Here is a 12,974-nt window from a genome sequence, read left to right as displayed (position 1 = left end):
TTTCCTCAAAATTTGACAGCATACAACAATTTTCAAAAAAAAAAAATTCACTTGAAATAAAAAAAAAAGGCAACTTTTATCCTCGGATCACCTACTTTTAGGACATAAAAATTATATTCATGTTCCAAAGTCAAACTGGATCATCATCATTTATCATCGTTGCATTTTAAATAGCCACGGTGGAAAATTGTTTAAAGTTTGGGTATGTATATCAAGTTTGTAGACAACGGAACAAAAATAGTCGCGCGAAGTAAAATTAACTAAATTAAGGTATAATTTGACAATCGACTTTCTTCCAAAAATTTTAAAAGACAAAATTATCAAGGGTTAGCCCGCCTCCAGCCCTCAACTCTTTTAGGATTGATTGAATTGAGTATTTTCAGGCCATTTCAAATGAAGAGTCGATCCGTCCTAGCCCTTCAAAATTTTTAACCCAAAAAACCTAGGCCGAATGGAATGGGACGGGTTCTTTTTGACAACTCTACATTTTAGTCGAGCCACATGAAAATTTTTAAATAGTCATGATGAAAAATTGTTCAAAATATATATAGATAAATTAAGTTTGTGGACGACGAAAATAAATAAACATATAAAATAAAATTAACTATTAAATAAAAATTGAGTTATAATTTAACAATCAAGGGGTGATGCCCTAAAAGACAAAACCTCATAGGAAAAAAAGAAAATTATAGTAACTTATAAAAACTTAGACCCAATTAAAGCCGTCCCCATAGAGCATAAAAAGTGAAACATTTTCATTTTTTCAAGATTGAACCAACAATTAGACAGCAGTAGCTCTAGAATTTCAATTACAGATTCTTTTACAAGTAAGCCTAATTTCTCTCGATGTTGTTTTTTAATTTTTTTTGTTATTAGAACCCGTTAGGTTACTTGGCAGTTTGTAAAAGTATGTATGATGTTCTGGTTTTTTTGAATTGGCAGTGGGTAATGTATATGTTCTTGTATTTGTATTTGTGCTGCTTTCTGTTGATACAGTAAGTTAAGATGAGGAATGCCAAACTCTGAGATTAAAGTGAAAAATGCCAAAAGGGTTAATTTTTATGGATGGGAAGTGAAAATCTTTGCTTAAAGAAGTTAGTGGAAGGAGAGTGTGTGTTAGATGGTGTTGTAGACTTGTAGTTCTTTTGCATCTTCCAGCTTAAAAAGCTAAATTGTGTTCTTCATGCAATTCTTGCATAAAACATTAAGGGTGGGTGTGTTCGCTATGGAGGATTGGTCAAACTTTCGGAAAAATATTTTCTTTAGGAAAATAAGTTGGGATAACAAGTTGTACAAGTACCCTCCAACGCGCTTCATCTTCACCCTCACCCCCATAGCCCCCATCCCCATTTTTCATAGTATTTGTTTAGATTATATATGAATGATTTTTGGATAATATCTTTTGCATATTTACAGAACTCAAGATAATAAGTAAGAAAACCACTTATTTTTGTGGAGAACATTTTCCAATAATACATTTTCCTTCATAGAGAACACACCCTAAAACTGAAGTGGTTAATTCTTGCCAAGTATTCTGTTATTATCACATCTAACGTTTTTTTTTTCTTCCACCTGGGGCATTTCACTTTAGCTTATGTTTAACTTTTTTGGCTTTTGGAATTGCTTCCAGCTCAAAATGGGCAGACTGAGGTGGACAGGAGTTTCCCCAAAATCTATCATTAAAATTATTTTGGTAATATTATTGAAAACTGCTGCAATGTTGTACTTACAAGTTATATTTCAGAGAAGTGGTAATATTGTCCCTAAACTCTTTTTCTCCATTTACAGTCACAGCACTCAGTTTCTGCAAAATCAATGATCAATAAAGGGAATGTGTGTACACATGTTCCAGAATATCTACCTACATTACTTAAAAATCGATGTAAGAGGCTTACCTTGAACTGTAACTTCTGAGATTGAACTCTTTTCTCTGTATCAAACTCTGGAATTACGATTATTTGCCGTGACTCATGAGCTACTTGTCATTAATTAAGCTCAACTTTGTGCCCATAGTTGTTAGTTAGGTTAATTGGGCATTGGTTCTGATGTGAGAAGGTACAAAAGTTTAAACTTTACCTTCATTGAGTAGTGGTAACATAACAAGGTAATAAAATCTCGGATTTGTTACAAGCTTCATTGATGTGGACAATTTTTAGAAAGGTCAGGATGGTCTAACTAATTTGTGTACACTAAACAGTCCTCCAAAAAGCAGTTTACCTAATTTGACACCAATTGGCAGATACTTGTTACAGAATAGGTGGAATGTGTTGCTTAAAGCTTTTATTTGATGGGCAAAGCCAGTGTAAGCAATTTCAGAAGGTGAATTAGGACCATATATTATCTCTGTCGCTTGAGAAGCCGGAGGAGGGGATAGATGACAGGCTTGCATAGGGGTAGAATTGTTCTCCTAAGACTATAAAGCAAAATCATGTCACCAGCTGTCGTGGTAGGTGCAATGTCACCTAGACAGAATAGAGGGATTGCACAACCTGCAATTATGGCTGATGCACAGGCCTAGTGCACAAACTTATAAAATCTTTAATTAATTATTAAAAAGAGTTACATGCTAAGGATAAAACCATACCGCTGCATTAGTTAATTTGCCCCCCCAAATTTCCTCTCACCACGACCCCAAACATAGTACTGGCAACATCAGATTATGGGATCCAAAAAGGCAGAATTTACGCAGTTTCTTTTCTAAGAAAGAGATCATTTACTTGACCTGAGGTGAATACTTAAATGCTAAAATATAGTTGTTAGTGCACTCAAGGGTGTGGTCAACCAAGTGGGAGGATAGCTATGAGGTTATAGATTCAAATTAAAAAACACTCGGTGATTTCTTCTCATATGCCTAAATCACCAAGAACTACGGATACTTGTGTTGATAGGAGGCAGTAGGTATCTGGCAGAATAGTTGAGGTGGGTGCAATTGGCAGGGACACCATTGTCATTGAAAAAATGTTTGATAGTGAAAATCACATTTATGTATGTGCTGAATGTATGTTGAAACACCTGAACTTGAGAGAAAATGTCGTTACTCTAACATGAATTATGTTCAGCCAATTGAAAAGCCAATCTATGATACCATGGTTTACTTTGCTTTGTATATCAGCTTTGTACAGTTGCAGTTTTATTGGTAAACCTAATAGTTCTTCGACTAGGAGATTTCCACCGTTGAAGCATTTTTTCCATTCCACCGGTATTCCTCGATATCTATAGACAGCTTCTTTTGATTTGCGTGTTTCATCTTATTGATTGCTCTATCATATGAAGCAATTGCATCACTTAATTTTTCAGGAGCTTGTTATTCTGCAGAACGAGATTACTATGAAATTCTAGGTGTATCTAGAGATTCTACTCGAGATGAGATTAAGAAGGCTTTTCATGTGGTGAGCATATTATTTAATAGGTTTTTAAGTTTGAATAAGCGGTTTATTGATATGTTCATTTTCAGTTAAACTAAGATGCCATCTTCTATTTGGTGTTAAAAGCTTGTCACTGTCAACTTGACACCACCTTTTGTTTGCATATGGATCTGTTTCCTTTTTGGTATCGAAATTTTACTAGTCATTGGTAGATTGTTTTCAATGAAGAGGCTGGTTGTTTAGTAGTTTGTTGTCATTAGGATAATCAGAGTTTTCTTCTTATCCCCCTCCCCCTCCCATATCTGAAAAAGGAATCTTCTTGTTTGTTTAGAGGTGATAGTTCACATTGTGTTGGTGTTCTCAGACAAGTGATTTAACTTTTGCACTTCAAGAATTTATTTGCTTCATTTATCTTAAGCATTATCTAGCTTAGATCTGTGGCTTTTTATCATTTTCTTCATCCGTTCTGTGCTATTTTAACTGTCTAGTATGTTGACATCAAAACCTTTTGCAGCTTGCAAAAAAATACCACCCAGATGCCAATAAGAATAATCCATCTGCGAAGAGGAAATTTCAAGAGATAAGAGATGCATATGAGGTTTAAATATTTCTGTGTTCTTGAATAATAATATCGTGACCATGGTTGAAGAATTGTTGCATTTCCTTATACTACCGTATGATTTTTTATGGATTGTAATCGTGAAAGGTGAATCCAGATTCTGCAAAACCCACAGAAGAGAGCACAATATGACATGGTAACATGATTTTTCTCCTATGGGTTGTATTTTCAAGTTATGCTACATCATGATTCAATTTGATATACTACCAATGATGTTTTTTTATTAATTCAGATGAAGGAGCAACCAAGCAACAACACAGAAAATATAAATTATAATTATGGGAATGGCAATGATTTTAGATATACATATAGCACACAATTCTCTGGTTCGTTTCAGAAAATATTTTCTGAGGTATATTTCTTCTCCACCCTTTTTTTCTCTTTTGCGAAGTGCGGTGTTGTATGGAGTTTTGCTTAAATGTAAATGCTTCAATATCTCTCAGATATTTGAAAATGAGGCTGAAAATCTGACGCAAGACATTCAGGTGGTGCCTTTTGTGATTATTTTCCATTTGAGATTTCCTGAGAAGATCAAGATGGTCCTTAACGTATTGGGGTTGGTTTAGTTTGGTCCTTGATATATGCACCTTAACAAATATGGTCCTTAGCGTATAGGAAAAGTGAATTATTTTAGTCCTATACACTAAAAACTAACTGATCCGTCAAGTTTTCAGTTAAATTTAACCCTCGATGATCAGGAAAGAGATTTCATGGCGGAAGCGCTAGAGGAGAAGTCAGGGTAGATGAAGTTGAAGGACCGGAATCACTGTTGGAGAAGCCACATCAGTGCTGGGTTCCGGTTCTGAACTTGGTGAAATTTCAACGTATCTGTAGAGATACATTGTTGTTCAGACAGAACTCCAAAGAAAAGCATGAAAGAAATCATTTCGAATCCTTGCAATTGTTAATAATCTTTTCCTGGCTGTTATTATTAAAAAACAATAAATTAAAATAAATCAAACAATATACAATGTAAAAAAACAATTGCAGATTTAGAGATTTGTGAATTGAAAGAAAAAGAGAGGGGTTTGGTAACTTACATGTTGGCAAAAATTTGTTTCACTTCTTTGCTGTACTTCAGTATACTTTTAAAATTTATGAAAGAAAGGATTCATCTTCTTGTGAATTTGTTCCTAGCAGGGGATGTGCCACCATTCTCTAGTTTTTCTGTGATTTTTCAGAGCTCCTACTTTTGATGAGTGAAAAGACGATAGCTTGGGCCTTTGTTGCTGTGACTTTTGTTAGTCACGTGGTTAGAGGGTTAAACTTAATAGCATTTCTTAAAATCTGTTAGTTAGGGTAAAGGATCAAAATGATTAACATTTTTTTTTGAAAATGGTAATTGTTTCTTATCAAAATGATTAACTTCTCTTATGCATTAAGAATAGTAAGGACTATATCTGTTAGGTGTATATATCAAGGACCAAAGTAAACGAGCCCTAATACATTAAGGATCACTTTGATCATTTTCTCAGATTTCTCCGCATTTTCAGAGACCTGTTTGACTGTATTATCTTCAAATGGTAGGTGGAGCTTTCTCTCTCTTTTTCTGAAGCTGCTAAAGGATGCACAAAACATCTATCATTTGATGCAGATGTACCATGTGATTCTTGCAGTAAGTATAAAAGCTGATGTTCTCTTTTGATGCACATTGTTTAAACTATCTGGTTATGTTTTTGAAGCCTTTACTTTGTGTTGCAGTTGGATGTCTTATTGTCTTTTGCCTTGTCTTTTTCTTTGTTTATTATGCTATCTCTTTGTGGAAGCATGGGTAGAGGATGACTACACAGTTTGTCTGGCTTCTCTCTCTCTCTCTCTCTCTCTCTCTCTCTCTGTGACATGTTTCTGCTCTCTTTTCTCTGTTCTTTTTTTTTTTAAACTGGTAACTTTAGTCTGTATATCCACAGGTATAGTACAATAGAAGTGTAGATCCCCTTCAAAAGTGTTACAACTTACAGAATAAAACAGTTTTAGTCTAAACTGCTGCCTATAAACAAAACAATCTAGCACACCCCTTCAAAAGTGTTACAATTTACAGAATAAAACAGTCTTAGTCTAAACTGCTGCCTATAAACAATCTAGCACATCAAAGATGTCTTTTCTCCTAGTTAATATATCTTGTTTACACCAAAAATAGAAAAGAGCTAAGCAGTCATGTTGATCTTGTTACTAGAAAGGTGAAGGGAGCAAAAAACTGCTAACGAGTTCCAACAGTCATGCTTTTACTCTGCTAAACATACAGTACTATAGGGTGCTGTCCTAATGGATAAATTAGTACATTGATCATAAAGGTCACCTGGAAAGTATGGTTACTTTAGTTTCATGAGAGATAATGGTGCTTAACTGCTTATACCTGGAGGCACTATCTGGCTTCATCTGAAGTGAAAGAAAATAATAATTAAGTCTATATCTCAAGAGAGAAGAAGAAAATGTAATTGTATTCAATCTATTCAATATTTTATGTGGCTTGACTATCCCAAGACGGAAGAAGTAAAATGTAATTGTATTCAATCTATTCAATATTATATGATGTGGGTTGACTTGCATGAAAAATGATGGAGTTGCTTTGACTTTTAACTATTCCCTCGGTCTCATTTTATATGACAATTTTATCCCAAAACTTGCTCTTTGAAATTCATAGTTTTACCACTCATCATGATCTTAACTTAACACTGTGTTATCCTCATCCTCATTCAGGTGGTTTGGGCTATCCATTGAATTCAACGCCAAAAGTATGTCCAACTTGTCAAGGAGTTGGGAGAGTAAGTACATTCAAGTTTCTGACGGTGACCTCATCATATGAGGTTTAAACTTAGTGGAACACCTTCCCCTTATGCCTGATAATCGAGCAATGTTATCTTTCTGTTTTATTAATACTCTCCAACGTATTCATCAGGTTACAATCCCTCCATTTACAGCAACTTGCAGTACCTGTAAAGGATCTGGACGAGTCATTAAGGTCTTGATTTTTATACAATGAACACCCTACTAATTTGACACAGCTTCAAATGGTCATTTCTTGGTTTTCTATCAGGAACGTTGTAGGGCATGCAAAGCATCAGGAGTTGTTGAAGCCATTAAAGACGTTAAAGTAACTATACCTGCCGGTATGCATTGGTTTTTACTTTCCAATTTAAGTCCTACCATAAGGAGTTTAGTTTATTCTAAACTACATCAGTGTACTATAGTTGAACATTAGCAGTTTCAAAAAAAAATCTGCATACTTCAGTTGAAGTTCTTGTATATTCTGCTTAAACAACTAGATGGAAACTTTGTTAGTTCACAATATTTCATATCTTTGTTTTTTCCTCTAGGGTGGGGACTTTTCTGCTGGCACGAATTTCGAGCTTAAACAGCCCAAGATGGTTTTTATGTGTAAATACATGTGGAACTATATGGATACAAATCCCCATGCCCTAGTATGATAGATATGAGGTACATTTAGTCGATTATTATAGGTCAAGAAATTTCTCAACCACTTGGATTTGAACCACCTCTTTTTGAGTAAAATCGTATGAACCAAACTTTTCAGAAAAAAAAGGGTGCAGGGGGTGGGGGTGGGGATTGGGGGAGGTATAAGATGATATTGAAAATGGGGAGTGTTTGGGCTATATCACTTAAGTTTGAATGTTGAGGATATAGCATGTGGTATTTTGCCTCGCATTTCTGCTATTAAATATACAAATGACCAATTTGAATGAAGATTAAGGTGATTCGGTGCTTTTCCACTAAAGATTTGATCGTATTGTCTTATTTGACCCTCATCATATGATAAACTTCCCGACTATGGAGAACATATTTCTTTACCAGATTTCTGCTGGTTGTGTTGCCTGGTAAAGTCCAGAATTTCGAGTATAGAGTACAACCCTGAACTGAGAAGATTTAGTGTAGTCAATTTAGAAAGATGGTTTTGCTAAAGGCAAATATGAGGCTTAACCACTGAGAAATAAATAAAGATGGTTTAAATAGTAGATTTTGACAGGTTTGCTATTTGATAAGGAGATACTTACTTAAGTGGAAGGGTAAACTTTATAATATGGTTGAGACCAAAAATGTTATGCAGGAGTGAATGTTGAACTTGTAAGGCCTGCATATCCACAGAAAAATATCTCCGGAATGCGGATGTTGAGATGATTGTATGGTTATATAAGAATTAGAAATGACCACATTGGACAAAGGTTAGGGTAATATATGTAGGCAATAAAATGAGAGAAGGTAATATGAGATGGTTTAACCATGTTTTATGTTGGACCTCCAAATATATCAGTTTATAAATGCGAACTATGATGATTGGAAGTTCTAAAAGGAGTCTGGGTAGATTTAAAATAATGAAGTAAGTTTCAATATAACCCTATAATCCTTGTAATCCATGTTGATCTAATCTAACTAACAAAATCAATGGAAAGAGATGATCAACTTAGGCAATACCAACTAGCTGGATTAATGCTTAGTTGTTGTTGTTACACTTACATGAGGTCTGGTTTGTCAAGAGTCATTTTACCGTGGTTAGAGAATTTATGTCAATATGACTACATATGCGGGACTTAGGGAGCTACTTCTAAAAATCAGTTAGTCTGTAATGTAATAAAAAGAGCTGAACAGATGTAGATGATTCATATTGTTGACCACGACTAGTTTCAGCATACCTGATTGATTCTATGTTCATTGGACGAGTAGACATTTCCGTATGAAACTTTTTCTGATTTTCATTGTAGTAGCTAGGTCTAAGAGCATAAGATAGGATTATTGTGATGAACTTACTTTCCGTGATGGATCAGGTGTTGACTCTGGTGATACTATTCGGGTGCCAAAAGCTGGTCATGCTGGCAGGCGAGGGGTGCAGCCAGGCAGCTTATTTATAAAGCTAAAGGTGCATGATCCTCATCTGATTCAAGTCTTACTCTAATGTATCTTCTATATTGGGTCAGCTAATGTGATTTTTTGTGATCGTTTTGGATTTACTACCATGTCTGTGACTTCAAGAATTTTTATGCATGGTCAATCCTTATAATATTTGCATGATATATATAGCAGAAATTCATTAAATTTCTTCATTAATTTCTAGCTTATGGATAAATTATCTGATGTCCCTGATTAATAGCAGAAACCCACTAGAGTTTTTCTTTCAACAAGGGAATTGGAATATCCTAATGCATGAGTGATGGGTATGAAGTGAAACACCTACAAAGCTAGACATGACCAGGATCTGCTAAGGGTTCAGTGATAGGCCAAAAAGACATTTTCAAGGAGGTGGGCTCTTACATTTTGTAAAGGGAGATGATATATACATTGCTTTGGACCAGTCAATATGGATTCCAGCATAGCCTTGGTTCTGAAGATCAATAATGTTTGTTCCTTTCTCAAAACAAGTGAGATGATATTTACATAATGACGTGTTTGGCGTTGCTTTAGGTTATTTACCCTTCTCTTTAACTATATATCTTTTGAGTAGATGGTATTAGGGAAGGTAAATAAAGGAAGACTGAGAGGCATTTACCTTTTTTAGATGGTCAGAAAACAACTTAAGAGGGGAATGGGAGCTTAAGGTATTTGAGAACTGTGTATTTTGGCTTTTCCAGCCCCTCAACCTTACAACAGAATTTGCTGAATTACTTGTGAAAAAGTATTATTATGCAATTAAGATGCACAATGAGTAAACCGCCTTTAGTTATTTTTCTGACAAACAAAAAGTTGATGGAGTAGAGGTCCATCAGATGTCTGATAGTGATAAACTAATGTACATTCTGTTAGTTGTAATTGGACCGGGAACGGAAAGACTTCACATCAATTCAATTAATAATATCTGCTTCTTGAGTGCTAAGGAAAAATATATCCGAAAAGAAAGCTGATAAGAGAGTCTAGCTATTTCATTCTACCCAAGTAATAAAGTGGAAGCCCTTCTCTCCGATCAGAAAAAAAAAAGTCTCCCAGTGATATTTGTTAAAATCCAATCTAACCAGCAAGTCTTGAACACTTACCAAGCTCTTGATCAGTGTGTATTCACCTTCACTTTATTCTACTCTCTTTAGCCTTTTATCTTTATTCAATGAAGTCTTGGCATATTAAACTCAAGCAAGACTGCTTGAACTCTTATCGATTCAGTAGCAGCTCCTTATGTTTCTCCAAAAATGCATTGTGAGGGGATGGAAGCTTTCTGAAATTTATGTGCTCCCCTCAATAATTTAATTGAAATATTTGAAAGCAAGTAGGGATAATCATTGATCATCAGACTGAAGAATATGACTTCAAATGAAAGCTAACAAGCACATTAATGTTGGAGGTTGGACCATTGTTTGAACGACTGATTTGGCTCAAGACCATCCGTATATGTCCTAAAGCTATCACATGGACTGATTTAAGCGTACCAGCAGGCATGCAAAGCGGGTGTTTTTGAGTATCATGCATGGTAGCTGCAATTTTTTCTTCTTGGGCTAATTTTTATATATTAGGTAGATTCCATGTCATTGTTACCAAAGATAAAAGCGGATGGGGTATCAAGTTTCAGCTGTTTGAGTGCAAAGTGCAAATAAAGTTCAAAAGCATGAGCTGTAGCGAAGAAACGTTACAGAAGAATAAATAAATGTCATACAAAAAAAATGAATATAAATACAAACCTCAATTATGTGGACTTAATCATTGAGAAGCTATAACATATGGAACATATGACATAAAAGCATGCTATTCTAGTTCAGAAAACATTTTAAATTTATTATTCAGATCCAATTTTGTTTACATTAGTAACTTGTGTTCTTTTACTAAGTTTCTGTTTTTGTATTCCAATTCACCTATATATTCATACAAAAGTGTCCACTATTGCTTTGTCATTTATGCTTGGTATTTAATGTTGCCCTCCTTAAAACTGATCCCACTGGAAGTTGAGGTGGAGACTTCTGTGATGCCTCTAATAAAGCTGTAAAGCGCCAGTGAAGTGAGGTGATAGTCAGGCGAAGCGTCTGGCCTGTGCTGCACTAAGCTTCAGGGCTTAAGCACGTGTAAGTGGGCCTTTAACAACATTGATTGGGCCAACACCTATGTTTTTGTCGCACCGTTACACATAGTCACGACAAAGAAATATCTTTTGATAATTGACTACATGGGCATAAATTTGGTGCTTTTCTCAGTTTGGATTTTCCCTTTTTTTCTTTAAAACCTTTTGTCTTGGGGGTCCTTTTTGTTGACTGGTTTAACTTTGTTTACATGGAAACTTCATTCTTTTTGTTTCGCAGGTTGCTAAAGATCCTCTATTTGCTAGAGAAGGAGCTGACCTTTATGTGGATTATCATATCAGCTTTACAAAAGTGAGAATATCTTCCGTTCTTTCCCTACTTTTAGGCATGCTAATAAAAGTTTATGCTTTACCATATACATTGCTTCGCTGTTGGTAGGAAGGTATCTGGGTTGTTCTTCTTTTTTCTTGATAAGTTCAAACGGATAGTTGTGCCCTTCATTCACTCGTGTAACTGAGGAGACCCTTGACACACTCTCTCCCTTTTTTCTCTGTAAATCTTAATCAACTTAGTTAAACCATTACTACCATTATCCAGAAAATAAATAAATAAAAATCCTAGTACCATTGTCAATACCGACTCTGAAGCTCTCCTCAATCTTTCTCTCTTCACAGTCCCATCACCAGATTCAAGCATTGATCACCACACTGAAGAACATGACTTCAAAATTTCATCCCATTCTAGTTGGCAATGATTAGAGATTGTTTAGTTTTTTTTTGTTAATCATTAAAAGGCGATATTTTAAAAGACAGCATTAAGAAAGTGCTTTAAATATTTACAGGGAAAGCGAAAGATATAGATTGTGTAATGAGTTTGATAAGCCTATCATGGCTTCATGTCATTTACACTAGCCATATTATTCCAAAAAAGCAATAGAGATTTGTTCTATATGGACCATCAAATAGCTGAAGGAACTAAATTCCATATTTGCATTTGTCTTTCCGAGACCTTTCCTGTAACCAGTACTGCAGCAAATAGTAGTTACCTTAGGCATTGCCCACTTGACCCCCAAAGCTTTTGTGGGAACCAGATTTCTGAAGTGAGTGAACAGTGAACTGAAAGGTGATTAATGTCCTCAGATTGGCTCTCACACAAAAGGAATCTACTGTAAATATCCTTTTTTGGGAGATTCTTGTGATTGAGGCGTGCACCTACAGCCAGCCATGTGAAGCATTCGACCTTCATAGGTGTCATGTTTCTTCAAATGCATTTCCATGATCAATTGAGGATGAAATTTGAGTTCCTCAAGAGTCAATAACAAGCTTTAACTGTAAATTACCTTTAGCGTCTCTCTTCCGGAATAAAGAATCAGGTAAGGAGATTAAAAGGGATACACTTTTCAGCATCTGAAGCATTGAAGAAATGCTGTGTACATCTACAATCATTTATTCTTCGCCTGATAGAATTCCAGCTGTGTGTGACCAATACTCTGAAATTGTAGCATCCGGATTCTGTGCTACACTGAAAAGTATTGCAAGTTTCTCCCTTACTATTGCCCAGACATCCACCCAAACTTTACTCCTGCCATTACCCACTTGAAATGCAGAGTTGGAGTAAAATGTGTTTCCTTGAACTCTGATGCTTTCCCAAATTCCATTAGGGCTGTGAGTTTGTGTCTGCTAGGTTGTCCAATGATTGGGAAGCCTATATTTTGCAGTGATAACTGTTTTCCATAGAGCGTATTCTTGGGCAGCGAATCTCCAAAACCATTTTTGCAGTAAGGTGACGTTTTGGACTTTCAGATCTTCCACTCCTAACCCCCCACCCCCACCCACACCAATCGCCCCTAATTTTCTATCCAAGTTCACTATGTTCCACCTAAACAAATTAAAAGTTTTGAGCTCTCTGTCCTTGCCAGAGAAAGTCTCTCCGAGATTGTTGAGTTTTAAGTGATACTGATTAGCAAGATAACTGGCTTTAGATAATACTGAGTGGGTAGATGATAATGCTGGTACATGGAAAGTGGGGGGGAAGGGAGGGGGG

The 12,974-nt window shown here is 35.6% G+C and overlaps 1 protein-coding gene across 10 annotated transcripts in view; it reads left to right on the top strand.

Annotated features, from left to right (window-relative positions):
- The first annotated feature begins 687 nt into the window (after nucleotides 1-687).
- LOC107005134 (chaperone protein dnaJ 1, mitochondrial) overlaps nucleotides 688-12,974 on the top strand; it is a 22,919-nt gene continuing 10,632 nt past the window's right edge. For 9 of the 10 annotated variants that reach the window (XR_001454893.2, XR_001454891.2, XR_003576928.1 and 6 more), the window contains exons 1-15: nucleotides 688-827; nucleotides 1,631-1,693; nucleotides 1,789-1,882; nucleotides 3,113-3,199; nucleotides 3,298-3,389; nucleotides 3,880-3,963; nucleotides 4,082-4,120; nucleotides 4,217-4,336; nucleotides 4,428-4,469; nucleotides 5,512-5,599; nucleotides 6,682-6,746; nucleotides 6,881-6,943; nucleotides 7,019-7,091; nucleotides 8,763-8,854; nucleotides 11,211-11,282. Coding sequence is in view for 7 of the 10 variants with exons in the window: in XM_015203673.2 (XP_015059159.1) it covers nucleotides 1,637-1,693; nucleotides 1,789-1,882; nucleotides 3,113-3,199; nucleotides 3,298-3,389; nucleotides 3,880-3,963; nucleotides 4,082-4,120; nucleotides 4,217-4,336; nucleotides 4,428-4,469; nucleotides 5,512-5,599; nucleotides 6,682-6,746; nucleotides 6,881-6,943; nucleotides 7,019-7,091; nucleotides 8,763-8,854; nucleotides 11,211-11,282 (1,068 nt within the window). In the remaining 3 variants the exon portion in view is untranslated. The remainder of the gene's footprint in view (nucleotides 828-1,630; nucleotides 1,694-1,788; nucleotides 1,883-3,112; nucleotides 3,200-3,297; nucleotides 3,390-3,879; nucleotides 3,964-4,081; nucleotides 4,121-4,216; nucleotides 4,337-4,427; nucleotides 4,470-5,511; nucleotides 5,600-6,681; nucleotides 6,747-6,880; nucleotides 6,944-7,018; nucleotides 7,092-8,762; nucleotides 8,855-11,210; nucleotides 11,283-12,974) is intronic. The other variant, XM_015203719.2, reaches the window with a different exon arrangement.

Source organism: Solanum pennellii, chromosome 1 (assembly GCF_001406875.1).
Source record: "Solanum pennellii chromosome 1, SPENNV200".
NCBI classification, from domain to species: domain Eukaryota; kingdom Viridiplantae; phylum Streptophyta; class Magnoliopsida; order Solanales; family Solanaceae; genus Solanum; species Solanum pennellii.
The sequence above is the reverse complement of the archived record's forward strand: the minus strand, read 5'-3'. Positions and strand labels throughout refer to the sequence as shown.